The sequence below is a fragment of the Wasmannia auropunctata genome, unplaced genomic scaffold, assembly GCF_000956235.1.
Source record: "Wasmannia auropunctata unplaced genomic scaffold, wasmannia.A_1.0 LD336055.1, whole genome shotgun sequence".
Classification (NCBI taxonomy): domain Eukaryota; kingdom Metazoa; phylum Arthropoda; class Insecta; order Hymenoptera; family Formicidae; genus Wasmannia; species Wasmannia auropunctata.
Genome location: NW_012026835.1, coordinates 1,472,198 through 1,489,497, shown reverse-complemented (window position 1 = coordinate 1,489,497; position 17,300 = coordinate 1,472,198). Strand labels below are relative to the sequence as shown.

At 39.6% G+C, this 17,300-nt stretch overlaps 3 protein-coding genes across 5 annotated transcripts in view; all 3 read left to right on the top strand.

Moving 5' to 3' along the window:
• Window positions 1-4,655, top strand: part of LOC105450877 (protein APCDD1-like) — a 6,198-nt gene extending 1,543 nt beyond the window's left edge. For both annotated transcript variants that reach the window (XM_011690978.1, XM_011690979.1), the window contains exons 3-6: window positions 1,740-1,893; window positions 1,981-2,212; window positions 2,438-2,821; window positions 3,161-4,655. In XM_011690978.1, the coding sequence (XP_011689280.1) occupies window positions 1,740-1,893; window positions 1,981-2,212; window positions 2,438-2,821; window positions 3,161-4,231 (1,841 nt within the window). In that variant the 3' untranslated portion in view covers window positions 4,232-4,655. The remainder of the gene's footprint in view (window positions 1-1,739; window positions 1,894-1,980; window positions 2,213-2,437; window positions 2,822-3,160) is intronic.
• Window positions 4,656-4,756: 101 nt separating this feature from the next.
• Window positions 4,757-12,685, top strand: LOC105450878 (sodium-coupled monocarboxylate transporter 1-like). Of its 2 annotated transcripts, XR_974505.1 has the most exons (9): window positions 4,757-5,434; window positions 5,651-5,996; window positions 6,414-6,568; window positions 6,665-6,805; window positions 6,978-7,086; window positions 7,280-7,501; window positions 7,675-8,171; window positions 8,535-9,622; window positions 9,703-12,685. XR_974505.1 is itself a non-coding variant. In XM_011690980.1 (8 exons), the coding sequence occupies exons 1-8, from the start codon at window positions 5,112-5,114 to the stop codon at window positions 8,617-8,619; spliced, it is 1,878 nt and encodes a 625-aa protein (XP_011689282.1). In that variant the 5' UTR covers window positions 4,757-5,111; the 3' UTR covers window positions 8,620-12,685. The 2 variants fall into 2 exon arrangements, 1 of the variants encoding a protein (XP_011689282.1); XM_011690980.1 differs by having other exon boundaries at window positions 8,535-12,685.
• Window positions 12,686-13,226: 541 nt separating this feature from the next.
• On the top strand, window positions 13,227-16,881 carry LOC105450876 (selenium-binding protein 1-A). The gene is made up of 8 exons (XM_011690977.1): window positions 13,227-13,734; window positions 14,049-14,203; window positions 14,304-14,483; window positions 14,688-14,991; window positions 15,099-15,359; window positions 15,511-15,844; window positions 15,968-16,090; window positions 16,435-16,881. Exons 1-8 carry the CDS (start codon window positions 13,719-13,721, stop codon window positions 16,484-16,486), a joined length of 1,425 nt encoding a protein of 474 aa, XP_011689279.1. The 5' UTR covers window positions 13,227-13,718; the 3' UTR covers window positions 16,487-16,881.
• The last annotated feature ends 419 nt before the right edge of the window (window positions 16,882-17,300 follow it).

Sequence of the window (17,300 nt, the reverse complement as noted above, 5' to 3'; positions counted from 1 at the left end):
ATATATATATATATATATATATATGAATAAGTAGGAGACAGAAAGAGAGTTTATATATATACAGCACGACGGTGAACATTGTACACATTAAAGTATTTGGGAAAGAGGAAGTTGCACACATGTGCCTGAGACAGGAGCATACGAGTCACACGTGCACCACTAAAAATGTGCGCAATACTAACAGCATATATATAATGTAACAGATGTAACGGTAGTAACGTGGTTTCATCTAAGAAGCTGTTTAAATCACGCGTGACAAAAGTCACGACAAAATATAATATTAGCTATTCGATTTGTAATTTTATTTAAAGTGAAATTTAATAGAGAAACGCGATGAATCTAATACCAAGCAAAGAATCTTGTTTAATTTGCTGAAAGAAATTTTTTCGACCAAAAAAAGTCTGTAAGGTCGCTACATATTGCAAAGGTGTTTGCATCGTCGTTGGCGTCATCAATCGTATCCTGCACCGTTGCATTCAGTCAATCGCTGTCCAAGTTCCAACGCACAGACATGGAATACCAATTGCAACAATCGCAAAGAAACAATAAAAGGGGAATGACGAAGACGCGAGAGCCGCTGCACGTCGATCGAATATTAAATACATAGTCGTGAGAGCATACCGAACTGTTGGTTCTCGCATCATTTCTTCTTACAATCAATTAACATTAATTAATCTGTGCAAACTATGTGTCTTTGATCGACACACGACTAACACTTGATTATCTTATATTATATATATTGACTCTTGACAGATCATGCATAATTTAATTTCAACAAGAAATTTGAAATTTTATTAGTCTACCAAATGAATCAAGCAATTTATTCGTTTTTGCTTTTTATTAATCCAAAAATCATGATAATGAGCAAATTAAATAAAAAAAGAAGAGAATTCTCTTTTTCGACACTCAAATTCACTATTTAAAAAAAAATCATATTAAATAATACACACATAAATTCACTAAAATTGTAAAAATATATAAATGTATTCACATTTTTCTACTTAAATGTCGCATTTATCTATTTTCTTTTTATAACGTGAGACCTCTGAACAGATGCAGCGTATTTTTGTAATAATATAAACTACGTTTTTAATAATATAAATTGACTACGATATTTGAGATGTCTCTCTCTCTCTCTCTCTCTCTCTCTCTCTCTCTCTCTCTCTCCCTCCCCCTCTCCCCGCTCTCCCCTAATTGATCGGATTCTTCACATTAGTATTACTTACGAAATTGTCTAATTAATCTGTGCGCGGATAACAAGGTCTAATCTTTCATGGAAAAAAATCACGCTCGTGAAAGCATGATCGCGTCGAAGTAGAAGATCCGAATCTTTTTTTCTCTATCAATAAGAGACCAAGTTAGTTATAGCGACATGTTAGTTGTAGCAAAAAAAATACTGTTTGTAAGATGCTTAACACTACAAAATACATAAACATTACCTGAACATAATTCAATATAGGTGAACACATTCATCTTTCGTCCCAATGCTTGTTTGACTTCCAAGTCTTAAAATCATTCTCAGCGGGTGGCTCTCTTTTTTTATCAGACTCGTGTCCTTCATCGTGTACACCAGCGAGTTTCTATTCGAAACACGCACACACTCCCCCCTCTTTCCTTCTCTCTCTCTCTCTCTCTCACGCACACACACACACATTTATAGAGATGTTTCCCGCTATCTGTTCATCTTTCACCTTTGTCATATTGCCGAATTATTTGTTACATCTGTTTTTTTTTTATAGCAAAAACGAGCCATGCTTTGGCCAGAGATCCAGAATTCGTTGTAAATTCGTTGATGCAATGCGAAATGGCTATCAAGGAGATCGAACAGCAGGACCGTGCGACAATCGTGGACGATAGCCCTTCCAGATTATATTCTACATGGCTGTCTCAAGAGTAATTGTCCTTTCTTTCACATACCGTGTCATTATAAATGATTTGACTCAAACGCGGAAATTATAATGATTTCTTTTTTTGTGGCAGATGCGAAGTGCGAGCCGGTCCGGAGTATATAATTAGAAAATATACATTTTTTAAGAACGGTACATTTCTTCTGCTGCGTTATCATTATGCTGAAGAGTCGTGCAGCATAGCGACGCATACCGTTACAATTCGCGGTTCCATCAAGTTGCTGGGATCATCCGCCATTGTTTCAGGCGCTACCGAAACGAGACTTCACGTGGATGCCATTAATATTGTACCTTTGAATCGACAGGTACTTTCAAATCGATTAGATCAATTCGCGAGCGTAAAATAAAACTTTTATGAATAAAAGATTGATTGTCAAAAAAAGATTAATCGTGATGAACGAATATATATATATATATATATATATATATATATATATATATGCAAAATGTAGTCAAATAGAAATGTTAAAATATGCAAAAAATAAAATCCACATTTGTGGCTGTATGTATACTGAAAATTGATTTCACAGGTCGCTCACAAGTTTGGGCATAGATTGAACCTGACTTGCGGTCCCCAGCCGAAATGGCGACCTTACGTTCCCGAAGTGGTTTATGAGCAGCCACGGGAACATTCAGCGACGCCGGGGCTCTGGCAAGGCCCGATTTACAATTCTCTGCAAGTTCACTCGTCTACGAAGAAGCGGTTCGGTATGAATTGTTTGGAGCCTTTCGGGATCGAATTTACCGAATTGAAGCTACTGAGAGTGCAGCAGAAGATATCGTCCAACAATGACCGCTATCACAAGCTTCCACAATTTCAACTTCTTTTAGCCAGCCCCACACCCAATGTTCATTCTCGCTGGAATTACAAACCGACTTCCTTACAGTCCACGGCGATGGTTCGCGCCGACACGGTACGTTTGTATACATATTCTTTTGAATTTGTCATTTGTCTATCGTCTATACACATCAGACAATACCATCTCAAATAGAATTTATATACAATTCATACCGAATATCTTTGAAGAACGATAGAACGTAATCCTGTTTTTACAATGAGAAAAGTGCAGATTCTTGCGATAAATGATGCGATTATGCGCAGTACGCGTAATTGCTATATCATCATACATACATTTACTTTTACCGTACGTGTTCGCGTATATTTGACAATATCACAAAGAGGATTTGTAAGGTCCGCTCGTAAGAGCCTGAACTGAAATGAGAGCATTATTAAAAAATTATTGACGTTACAGGCGAGCGATTGCCCGATATGCAATGGCGTGTCTCGGAGCACCGAGTTCAGTCCACCTCTTCTCCATCAAACGGCAGCTCTACCCGCATTGATCGGAGGTTACTGGCACAGCGAAAGATGCGAAAGCTCCGAGGGCGGTATCTGGTCCAGACGTCAATTTCAAATACACTCAGGAGATAGATTGTGGACCGGTCGTTGGGACTACTACGACGACCCACAATGTTCAACGTTTCTATATGCGATAACTGCGGCTGGAAGTTACATCCAACGAGCTGGAAGACAAAGACGTCACGAACAAATCGATCGAGAAACTTTCCTCGGCCACTTACTCAACGTACGTTCCACGAAGCTCTTGTTTAAAAGGAGTGTTACCAATTCGCTGGCAGCTATTCATACTTTACAAAGCATAGATCTCCATCGAAACAAATTGTATGTCAATTCGGCAAACGGACTAAAAGGCAAGAAATGGTCTGTTACAATAGATAAAAAGGTTCAAAGACAGGAAAGATCGCTTACTGGTGGCGTTTATACGCGGCTCTTGCGCGACGAACAGTCCATAGTTGAATCGAGATTCGCGGCAATGCTGCGTGGTCATCAGACAAACGACGAGAAAGCCACTACCAGAAAGCCTTTTCCTATCTGGAGTACCCTTACCGGTACCACAGAGCTAGATCTGCACATTGCCGAGAGCATTTTGATTCCTGGAGACGCCGCGATATCTCATCGTTGTAGCGCCGATCAGCAGCTCGGCGTGCCGCTCACTACCTGGCCGAGAAATTGCGTTCCTCGCACCATCGAGGCACCCTCGACGTTAGGACTACGAGCGAAACTGGGCGTTAACTGGAACGGTCAGTACATCCTATTGTTGGGTTTGCGAGATGACAATGTGTGGGAGGCTCCTCTACGGCAATGCGCGCAGATTCCACCTCACAATTCCAGTTTGCGAGCACATCTCCGGAGAAGCGTCGGTCTTCGATTCGGACTGCTCTCTTCAGCGTCGTCGAGCCGAATCTCTGGGTTTCTCTTATCGCGAGTCTTGCTGTGGTCAGTGTATATTTACTTTCTACGGTGATATATAGCTCAGGCGTCCGAGTCATTATCTTCTCCAAAGAGCGTTTAGATTCAGAATTTAACAAAAAGAGGTTTGAAATATGGAGATATATGGAGTTTAAACATTCCAAAATTCTTTCCTTTTCTCGTTTTCTCGTGGAAAATTCCGTAGAAACGTAACGCTTGTATATATGTAATTGTGTAAATAGTATCGAAAGGATCGGAGGATCGCGGCAGTAATGGCAATTGGAGGATCACGCAATTAAATTATTATAATTGCGTCGCAACCTTGTTGTTGCGTGTTTTTAACGAAAATCTCGATAGATTTAAGAAAACGTATAATCCATCGCGAACAAGCCATGATTACACGATTGCATCATGTAAGCTGCACTTGGGATTTACATTATTTTACTACTCTATATTAAAATTGAGATGTACATCTGCGATCAGCTGTAATAAATTTAATTAAGCCGCTACACACACATTGAGAACAGCTAAATCCTTCTAATCTTTTGCGCCGATTCCTTCCTTTCAATTCCGCGTCAGGTTTAATAAATCTGACATGATATGACCGATTGTGAGTATAGTTCATCACTCTCTCGTTTTCCCACGTCTTCACTTTTCGTTTACTCCAGATTACTCCAAAGCTATTAATCAAGATATCAAGTAAATATCAGTTTCGTCATCAGATCTCGTGCATGCGTTATCACATACGTGCGGGTTATAAATTACTCTCTCTCTCTGTCTCGCTCTTTCACCGTGGAATTATAACATACATATGTCAGCATATTTGCAAGTCAGCAGTGCCAGATTGCGTTTTGTTCCTCGCTTTTGCACCAGCTGAAACGGACCAGGGGTAACGGGCGCAAAGGAAGACGGGAAGAGCTCCGTACACTATATGTATGTGCGTGTCGCACTATCCGATCGGGATACTCGTAGAAAACTTGATCGTTGATCGTTTGCTGTCTCGAGACGAGACGACACGAGACGAGGGAAAAGCGATGAAGAATCTCCTCGCCACCGACATCACATTTAGTCAAATGGAGAATTTGGATCGCTTCATGTTCGGATGGCTCGATTACGCGCTCTTCATTCTGCTGCTGCTCGTCAGCATTCTCATCGGCGTATACTTTGGCTTCTTCAGCAAGCAAGACAGCACAACGGAGTATTTCCTGGGCGGTAAACGGATGGGATGCTTTCCCGTCGCGATGAGCATCATCGCTAGGTCAGTGACTCCCTTTTCAGAGCTAAACGAGCACGTTAAACATTAAAAGTGATTGATTGTTGAAACGCCAAAAAAGTTTTTCAAATCTCTCGCACCACACTGCTGCTCCATACTGTCTGATTTTCTCTTAATCTTGACTGTACATTTTTCCAGATATTTCGCTTCATATACAAGTATCAAGTATACCAACTAATGACGCAGACTTACTCTGTTTAGCCACATCTCGGGTATCAGCTTGTTGGGCATTCCCACGGAGGTTTTTCATTACGGCACCCAGTATGCCGTGTGCGTGTTCACATCGATCTTTACTGCCCTGATCACCTGTTACATTTTCCTGCCGGTGTTCTACAAGTTGCAGCTAACCAGTACTTTTGAATATCTGGAGATCCGATTTACCAGACCGATCAGAATCCTCTCTTCGATGCTATTTACCATCTCGCTCTTCATGTACTTGCCTATTGTTATCTATGTACCTGCCATCGCTTTCGCGCAAGTTAGCAATCTGAGCGTACACACGATAACGCCGGTGCTCTGTATCGTGTGCATCATTTATACCAGCATTGTAAGTACGCAAATGATGATGCGGAAAAAAACAATCTTATTGTCTTACGGACATTAATATCTCCGAAATTAAAAAGTCAAAATTATTTTGCCATATCTAATTGTAAGCATATGTAAGCATTGATAAATCAATGTTAGGCGTAAGGGGCTATAGCGAACGCTACAGGAAACGTTAGTTGAATGTCAAGAGAGTTTTAGAATTTTAGAGTAGAATAAAAACAGATTTTATAACGCGCGAGTCACACACACACACACACACACACACACACATTTATCCTTGTGACATCACATAAAACTTGAGGATTTATATATAGAATCTGTAACTCATCGATCGTGCAAGTTCTCTCTCGTCGTGTAGTAACAATTAAGTTTCTGAATTTTAAAACTTTAAACTTGTTTTTTCGTACGCTTTTCATAGGGCGGTCTAAAGGCAGTGGTATGGTCGGACACAATACAATTTTCCGTAACCGTCGGTGGGCTCTTTGCGGTTCTTGTGCTGGGGATACTTTCTGTTGGCAGCGTAGAGGAAGTGTGGAGGATTTCCGGCGAAGGCGGTCATCTCATTTTCTTTGAGTAAGATAAAAACAAAGTCCTCGATTTTCTTTTCATTTTATATTATTTACATTTTATTATTATACGTATTATTAATATATTACATTTCTTCATCAGTATGAATCCGAGTCCGTTCGCGAGGAACACTTTTTGGAGTATGGCTATAGGTATGACGGTAATATGGCTCGCAAATATCGGCATTCATCCAGGTACGGTGCAGCGATTTCTGTCAGTGCCTAGAGAAATCGATGCCAAACAGTAAGTATCGGCTCTTTCAATCTACTCCTGCTGCAAATTGTAAGCACACGTCTTTAAAGAATTAAAGCGGGCTTTAGAGGATTTAGAGGATAAAAACTAACAATAAGTAGAAATGGGAGTAATATATTGCTAATCACGCTCGATCTCTTCTTTTTTACTGCGGCATATATAGCGGCATTGCGATTACTGCGGTAGGACTGATAATTGTCAAACTGATCTGCGTCTTTACCGGATTAATCATGTTTGCCAAATATCATGATTGCGATCCTTTCCTGACCAAGGTATAACGGCGGTATTATGATTATTTACAAATTGCGCCAAAAATGAAAGATATTTAAATAAATGTTTAAGGGACGAGATTTAAGTGTTTAATTTGTCGACATCTATTTTTTATTAACGTTTTGTGTACGCGCAATTATGATAATTATCGTGGATATCGTGGAAAATTGTAAATCTAGCTTTTCATTCGAGCAGTCGATAAGTCGCACCGACCAGACTCTACCATACTACGTGATGGACGTTGCTGGGCATCTGCCAGGGCTTCCGGGATTATTCTTAGCGGGCCTAGTGAGTGCCGCGCTCGCGACTATGAGCGCCAGCTTGAACACCGTGTCCGGTACCATTTACGAGGATTTTATAAAGCGATGGATTCCGGATAGCCCCAAAAAAGAAGCTATGGCCGCCAACATTATGAAAGTGAGCGATATGCGATGCTAATTGTCAATTAATAGAATTTCTTGCTCTAGTCTTTTTAGTTGCAATTAATAGAATTTTTTGCTTTAGTCTTTTTAAAAGCTTGAGGATTTACGATGTTGTTAATTTAATTAATTTTTTTATTAATTGATATATAATTGATGTTTCTCTCTCAGGGCATCGTCGTGATAACCGGTGCAATTTCAGTTGGTCTGGTGTTTCTAGTCGAGCGACTAGGATCGGTCTTTCAAATAGGTGTAAGTATGCGTGGCGTGACCGATGGACCCTCGCTGGGCCTGTTTGTGTTAGGAGTGCTAGTGCCCTGGGCGAACGCGAAAGGCGCGTTGTTCGGCGGTTGCGTTGGCCTGATCAGCATGCTTTGGCTAGTTGGAGGCGCTCAATGGCACACCGTACATAACAGAATTAAATACGATTCCTTACCCACATCGGTGGACGGTTGTCCATACCCGTTGAATCAGACTTCTTCGACCGCGACAACGCCTACTTGGACGGATTCTGCCGAGGAACCTATGATACTCTTTCAAATATCCTTTATGTACTATAACTTGATAGGAGCGGTAATCGTTGTCGTCGTTGGCACTATCGCGAGTTTCGTCTTCGGTGTGAATCTCGAGGACGTAGATCCCGATCATATTACGCCAATGATGAAAAGGTACGATATACTATATATTCCGATACAACTTATATATTTACGTTTATGTATATATATGTATATATACATGCACGCGCGCACGTGCGTATGTGTGTGTAGTTTTCCGATCAGTTAAGGAGAAAACAGCTTCAAATAGAGCTGCCTTCTACATTATAACACACTATCATCAAATGTTGGCTAGCTTTATATATATATTTTATAAATTAAGGATTATTCTGTTCGTGTATAACATATATATACAATCCGAGATAAAACTCGCATTATTACGCGTGCATAAAATATACTCTTAGACTTATGACAATGTTGACGGTTTTTTTTTGTTTTTTTTAATATATAATCTCAATTTTTAATTTAATTCTCTAGGTTTCTTCCTTCTCGAAGATATACCGAAGTCTCGTTGAGAGAAGCACCGCTATCACTCGACGTTGCGCCAGAGAAAACCAAATGATCGGAATCGCGATTCGTAATTATTTTAGTCAGTGATAAGCGAGCTGAGTGTAGATCAACCTGAGAAATCTCTCGATAATCTTCATTCTGGAAGAATTTCCATTAGCTGTGTCACCAATGATGTGTTTCCAATTAAGTCATCTGACGACCGCGCGGTTACGGCTCACGACAAGGGGGTGTCTTATTGATTAATAGACGCATGCGCCAACTATCCTGCTGTCACCATGCCACAAAAGTCGCGATTGTTTCCGATCTCTCAGTATCATTCCCGGCATCTGTGACGAGACGTTGATTATATTTGTCTCTCTATAGAGTCTCTGGTCAGGAAACTGGAAACGGAGATTGAGTGCTCTTCGTATCGTTTCAACGGAACAAATTGGTCATGTAAATTTTGCTCTACGATGAGAAAGAATATAGAAATTTATCTTTAATTTTATCGCTATTTTTATAATAGATTTTTCAATGTTGTTTCTCAAAATTTTGACAATCCAAGTCAACGAATGAAAGCTGATATCGAAGAGCACGACAGATGTTTTAACTCGCTACGCGAGTCAGCGCTTCAAAATCAGCCCCGTGGACGTTGGAGGGAAAGTTACGTCCCTGAAGATGTTGATCGGGGTTGCTCGGGGATGGCCGCGTGTCCTCGCAGATAGGATGGCCGCGCCTACACGTGGAGCGACTGGAGCGAGTGTTGTCGCGAATACCGAGTGTCCTCGATCCGACCTCGCAACGTTCAACAAGTTCAAGTACCGATACACTTGCGGCGGCATCCTCACAGTGATTTCTCACGATCGATCATGGCGATTTTACAAGCGGATGACATTTCATCATGTAATATGATCGTCAGTACCTTCGAATGATGGACCATTATAGAGAAGCGTTAACACACGATCGACACGTCAAAGATTGCTACGTGACAAACTGAGGGCTACAGAACAAGAAATTTTCATCGTGTATATCGGAGATATCAACGAAAATCCAAAGCAAGAGATTTATAACAAACAGTAGGTCAGACGTTTCTACGGATTCTAATTAATTAATTATATCTTAAATAAGGAGCTGTCACAATTTATTGTGATTCCAGGGGAATTGACTTTTATTCTTTTTGCACATCTTGACTCGAATGCTTGCCACACTCAAAGCTGAATAATATAAAAAAATCACTGGATCACTACGTGATCACAATTCACAGAGTTAATTTCAATCTTTCTATATGATTGCGTCTTGCATAATTTCATTGATATTCCAAGATTCGCTCACATTTAATGAGCATCATGATGCAAATATGATACAATATTATGGATAATTGTTCGCGGGAAATCGATGGAACACAAAAATTTTGTCGCAGCTGTATGCATAGATTTGACGTGATGGAAGGAAAATTTAACCAGAAAAGTTTTGAAAAATTTCGGTTGTTTGATCGGCCAGTCGTTTATAGGCAGCAGCAAAACGGGTGGTATGCCGAAACACAGCCGTGCGTACAACCGCGCCTCACCTTTAATAATAGATAAAAACTGTAGGCATTCGTGCCGGAAAAAGAAACCGAAAGCATCCTCACAGAAAAAGAGAGTGCGTGCACGAGAGAGAGAGAAAGGGAGACGGAGAAAAAATAACTTTCAGTTTGCCCGATGCTAACGAAAAACGCACGTCAGTTATCTGGCTGCAGTCAATATCATTCGTATCCGTATCTCAGTTGATTTGACCGAGTTTTGATTAACGTGGAAGATATCGTCCAGCGGATTTATGGGAAAAAAATATAGAGAAACTGTCCATCCAGTTTGTCCAAAAATATCGAAATAAATATCTCTGCTATCGGTATTCTATATTATCGATATTATGATAACGAGCTGATTCATCTCTCGTAAAATGGATAATGACAAATTACTGAACGGAAATATCTTAAAACATCCATGCGAGCTTCTAACAATAACTTCCGTCATCAAATTAACTCACAGCTTTTCCTTTGTCTAATTTGCACGTTACGCAAAGAGAAGAGTATAATAGCTAGTGATCAAATAAAATAGTCAGGTCCAACGTTTTTGTCCTTTCTGTCACACAAGGGGGACCATTTATTAGATCCCCTTTGAATCTCTTCTCGAAACCAAAGACACCGGATGGCGATGCGATGAGAGGGCGAGAATATTTAGATATTCTTCGTGTGTGGAAATGACCTGGTTGCCATCGATGCAGAGAAGCTTACTGGGATTAACGGTGCTGACGATCGTCGGCCTGACGACTTTCCTGCTTAGCAGGAAGCTCGCGCTAGAGACGCGCAGGCGGGACAGCCTGCTCCTTGACATGATCGCTAACATTAGCGGTCACATGGATCAACTTGACAGCGGCTTCGATGACATCGCCGCGCAAACGGGAATTGCGCGGAATCGCCTGCTACGGCTGGTCGCGCTCCATCGGGAGAATCTCTTGATGTGTGCGATACTCGGCGAGAAACAACGGAGACCAAAGCGAACGTCAAGCGGAAAACCAGCGGCAGCGAAAAGAATTGGAAAACAACGGTTCATCGTATTGCACCATCATCGATAACTCGTAATATTCGGACGTAAAAAGATGCGGGAGGTCGATTGAATTAGATTGATGTGTACCACATCAAATTATGATATGTTTAATTGCGATCTCTTAATGAGAAATTATTTTTTTTAAACGTGAACATTTCAATTTTTTTAAAAATACCAAGTATTCGTCTAAACTATACGCTACAATTTCTTTTTCCATTAAGTTGCTTGGCTCGGTTAATTTAGTATGTACATTCAACTTATATATATATATATATATATAATTGATTGATTAATACATCCAATCGTACCCGCGAAGAATAAGGAGGAATTAATTTTTCGTACGTAATTGATAAGACAATCATTTGTTGGCGAGCGAATCGAATTTACTGCGAAAATGCACACCTAGCGTGGAACATATCTTATTATTAGAAAATAAAGTCTATTTTTAGTGAATAACTATACGACAAGTCGATCAGCTTAATAGACTTATCAGTCGATTAGTAAACCAGATGTTCAAGATCGGGGCCAATTAACAAATTCGCGATCACACAGGGACGCGCTTACGCGAGACATGCAGTGATTTCATTGCAGTTTCAGCTTCCGAAGCAAATTTGAAATATAGAACATGGCTGTGATCGAGTAATATCATCTATCACGCAAACAATATTGTTACAAACGCGATTACAAAAAAATCGCGGATGAACTTGTTAAACTTAATTGAATTGAATTTAAGCGTTTAATATTACTTGTGTGTGAGTATTTTCACTGTGTGTAGAACGTTATCACACTTATATTATTCTTACTGTTCGTCGGCTATCGCCAAACGTTATTTCAAATGTCAAATGGAAGTATACATATATACGTGTCAATTGTATTCACTTAACTGTTATAGTACACAGATTGTACAGACTGTTCCAGATTCGCGAAATATCTTCACCGATAATACATAAATCTGCGGAGGAAATTTCTTTTTACAAAAAGCTCCGGATGCTGCTCGTGAATGCGCGTGATGTACATACGTGTCACGATCGGAAAGAAAATCTCATCGCAGTTAGAAGAGATTCATTTGCAGATTCGTTTGGAAAACTTACCGAGAGCAAGTTCTTTTAAAGTTGTTAAAATATACACATATAATATATAAATGTCTTGTCACACGTGAGTCTGGGACGCTTTGTGTATCTACTGACATATATATTTATATACGTATAACGCGCGGATTAATACACGCGGGTCACAACGATTTACGATTTATGACACGCGCATGAAGAATTATAATCCGTTATACAATACTTTTACGTTTGCGCGTTATCAAACATAATCGGATCAGCGTAACGATACGCGATTCGACGTACTCGCTTCATCACTTATATTTGTACGTACTTTTACTTGATTTTTACTTGCTGCGTGCGCACACATCCACACACGTATATACGCAGGCACGTATACGCGTGAGAGGTGCAATCTTCTCTCGCAGAGATCTTATTTGTATAATTGTACGTAATTATTTTTATAACTCCTTGGAGACAAAGATGCCAATAAATCATTTATGTGTAACATTGTATCTCTATAATATATGTGTTTGCTCTATATAATTGTGCCCCGTATAATTGTATAATTGTTGAATATGAGGCTGGTTGCCGCGTTATTCACCAAGAGAATTTAGACGAGCCTAACGCGTAATCGAAATACGCACGAAGCTCTAGCATTCTGCACACTCTCTCAACACTTATGAATTAATTCTTCGGCCTTAACTCTGAATTAAAACTTTATGTATGTATATATATACAGTTCGACAAAGACGGCAGCTTCTATATCTGTTCTTCATCATCAGGATTCTATAGATAACTGGAGATTGACTCTTTGAGTCTTATCAAGCTAGAAGCTGCAACAATAACTCGATCTCAGATATCTTTTTACCGCACAGGACAATTATTATTTATCGCCAAAAGAAAACATTATTCTACAACAAAATATATTTAGTCGGGTATAGATTTTTGTATAGATTTAGTTTACCTAACACGTACCGCGTGGTATCGGCTATTTTACGTTATCTTTCGGTTGATGTCTCCTCTATCAGCATGACGTTGATAACGCGGCTACCAGTAGTGTTGTAATACTGTACTTACGTTTATGCTTAAAATACTTACGTGTCGTTGCGCGCTACGACAACGAAAAATAATTTGCTGCAACTTTGATTATCTTCTCGCTATCAATTCTGATTGCAGTATTATCAATTGACCCCTGAGTTTGACATGATGCTCAAAGTGATCAAGTGTCGTGCAGGTTTCTAATCGTGGATAATCTCGTTTCTCTCTCTCTCTCTCTCTCTCTCTCTCTCTGTTATAAAACGTTGTGATTCCTTCACAACATTAGCTCCAGAGTCATAAGATTACTCGAAGAGACAAAGTATACGAGTTCCCCCAACACGCGGTTCCCCCTCTCTCGTTTGCAATCATCTCAACCGGATGAGATGACTTCGTGGTATGTAATTTGTCGCGAGTTCCAAGTCAGTTAAAAGGATTCGCGCAACAGTATTCTTCGCTATCCTTCGGTTTCTCTCCTCAAACGACGTGTCGACACGCCGACAATGGCAGAAGAAAGCGGTAGGTACTTAATTATTCAATTCAATTCTATCGCAACTGTGAATGTTATAATAACTTGTAATCAATCGGCCCGCAATAGTACTCGTAAAATATAACGCGTCGTAGCGTCGAATTAGCCTAAGTTATGGCGTCTATATAAAACAAATTTTATAGAGACTGCAGGTTGGGGCTCAGAGACTTGGACCCCTTTGTAGCTGCGCTCTAGATCTACAAATCCTAGATCTAATCATATCTATCCTTGTAGCTATAAGTAATATATAAGCAATAAATGGCGTGAGACTTTAAACAGCTTGACAAATTGACCTTCGTCGTAGCGTGTTCCGGGCCGGGTTACAAGAGTCCAAGAGCGGCGATGCTCGAGGGACCGCGCGAGAAGCTGCTTTACGTCATCGGTATACATACGGATCCCGAAAAGGCTGATGTCCTCTGCACAGTGGATGTGGATCCCGATAGTCCTACGTATTGTCAGGTATTGTGTATTAAAGATGTTTGTAGATTAAACGAAAATATATAATGAACATGAGAACATGTCGTGAGAGAAACTAACGAAACTTGGATTCGAAACGCAGATAATACATAAATTAAGAATGCTAACGGCTGGCGATGAGTTACATCACTCCGGCTGGAATATTTGTAGCAGCTGTCATGGATCGCTCCGCAAACGTGATACGCTGGTATTGCCGTGTCTTATGTCAGATCGGGTGTATCTGGTTGATACGAGTAACGAGAAAATGCCCAGAATCAAGAAGGTACCATATGAATTATATACGAGATCGTGCGTCTGACATTCTCTCTTTACATATATATATATATATATACATGTATACATACATGTAACGTATGACGTGAGATAAGATACGGAGATACAAAACAATTTGTACAAAAGACGTTCCTCGCATTTCTCGCTCGAAAAAAAAAGTAGTAATCTAATTGATCTAAATAATCTTCGTGAGGTTCTGGAACCGGAAGAAATGCACAAGCACGGGATATCTACGCCGCACACTTCTCATTGCCTGCCAACTGGCGAGATAATGATCTCCACCATGGGAAATCTTAATGGCGATGGATTGGGTGAATTTTTCTGCATCGACGCAGAGACTCTACGAGCGAAAGGCACATGGACCAAGGGCCACGAGAAAGCAGCTTTCGGATACGATTTTTGGTATCAACCGTATCACGATACGCTCATCTCTACGGAATGGGGTGCACCCAGAGTCTTTAAGAAGGGATTTATCCCAAAGGACGTTTATGATCCCAGTAAATATACTTATATCCGAGGATCAATTTTATCACGGGAAAACATCAAGTAACGATAATCAGCAATATCAAATTATCAAATGATATAATTGATTGATAATTTGCAGAGATCTATGGCAGAAACTTGAACATTTACTCGTGGAACGAACGAAAGCTGAAACAGACCATCGATCTGGGAGATGACGGAATCGCACCTTTGGAAATAAGATTCCTTCATGATCCATTAGCAGCCGAAGGATTCGTGGGCTGCGCGGTAACGTCGAATATTTATCGATTTTATAAGATGGAGAACAACTCGTGGAAGGCCGAAAAGGTGATTCAGATACCACCGAAAAGAGTCGAGGGATGGATCATGCCCCTGATGTCAGGTATTACACGAAGTATCGCTTCTCTTCAAAACTTTTCAACAAGTTCTGCGATATATGAAATGCCAGCAGAAACTCTCAATCGATGCTGATGATTGTTGACATCGCAGGTTTTTTTTTTTGCACACGTTGAAAGCCTTCCTTTGCTTCTTAGGTATGATCACCGACATTCTCCTAAGTCTCGATGACAAATATCTATACCTGTCCAATTGGTTGCACGGCGACGTTAGACAATATGACATTTCTGATACAAAAAACCCGAAATTGACGGGTCAAGTCTTCCTAGGAGGATCGATACTGAGCGATTCGCAGGTGCGTGTGACGCGAGACGAGGAAATGAGCAGTCAGCCCGACCCAGTCTACGTGAAGGGACGTAGATTGTATGGCGCGCCGCAAATGTTGCAGTTAAGTTTGGACGGACGTCGTTTGTATGTGACTACGTCGATCTTTAAACCATGGGACAAACAATTTTATCCCGATCTCCTCAAGTAAGTATAACAGTTTCCTCTTCTGTTACGTCTCCTTCTCTCCTTCTCTTTCTACAAAATAAAACAGAGTTTTTAGAATCTCTACTCTCATATATACGCTATAATGTTGGGCGCATTATTTAGATATGGATCAACGATGGTGAAGCTCGATATTGACGTCGAGAAGGGCGGAATGAGGCTCGACCATCGATTTCTCGTTGATTTCGGCGCCGATAAGAGCGACATTTTACTGGCGCACGAGATGAGGTGAGAAATACCTTGTAATTTATTGTCTCAATAAAAGAAAGATTCCTATAGTTATTTATTCTCCTCGAAAAGGAGAATAAATTTCTAAAGGAATAAACGAATTAAATGAAATAAAAAATTAATTTCGGACTTTATCTTGTTCACAGAGATGAACTCATAATCTTTTCAGCTCTTTTTAATACAATTCTAATCACTAATTTCGACAAGATTAAGCATGTTTAATTTCACAAATCAAATTATGGCCAATTTCTTTTGATCCAATTAATTTCTGCCTTAGACATAGAGGCTGTGTTATACTGTTACCTCCCGTAACGATTCCATCATTTGTTAATTTTTGCGTATAGATATCCTGGTGGAGATTGCACCTCGGATATATGGCTGGCAGAGAAACCTTAAACTTTGATGATTGGACTGTAGATGTAGAGTCAAAACATTTCAACATCTGCGAAAGTAGTAATGCATTTTATAGCATCGTAGTTTTGCACAAAAACATTTCTGTCGAAATGTTCTACGTTATAAACAATTCAAAGATTGTGTAGCCACATGTAAAATTTCATTGCGTTTCCATGAAGAATCGCGTCGGCCGATTTTATTTTTGTGTTCCGTAACAATGTTTCGTATATTATCCCCGCAATATACAATACCCGCAATGAGTTACGTAAAATTAAATTTTTTCCCCACGAAATCTCTCGATCCTTTTCCTCCATCTAGAAAATTATTCAAAAATGTTCTTTCGATAAGGATAAGAAATGTACTTATCAGATAAATTAATAAAAGGTACTCATATAAAATATTTTCGTTTATTTCCATGGATGGTGCTTATTAATTCCAGCATATTGCATCAAGTAATATAGTAGAGATTTTATAATGTATGAAATTACATGATGCTACGTAGTAGATAATAAGTGTTCCGCTTCTTCGAATTTATACAACTAAAATCACCAAACTCATAATTGTTTAAAATCGAAATGTTCTACGTTAGAAACAATTCAAAGATTGTATAGCCACATGTAAAATTTCATTGCGTTTCCATGAAAAATCGCGTCGGCCGATTTTATTTTTGTTTCCGTAACAATGTTTCGTATACATCATCTACAATACCCAATGAGTTACGTAAAATTAAATTTGCACAATTATATCATATGTAAATCCAAAATTCGTGAAATATTTGAAAAAAAAAAAAAAAAAAAAAAAACGAGTAACCGTCATT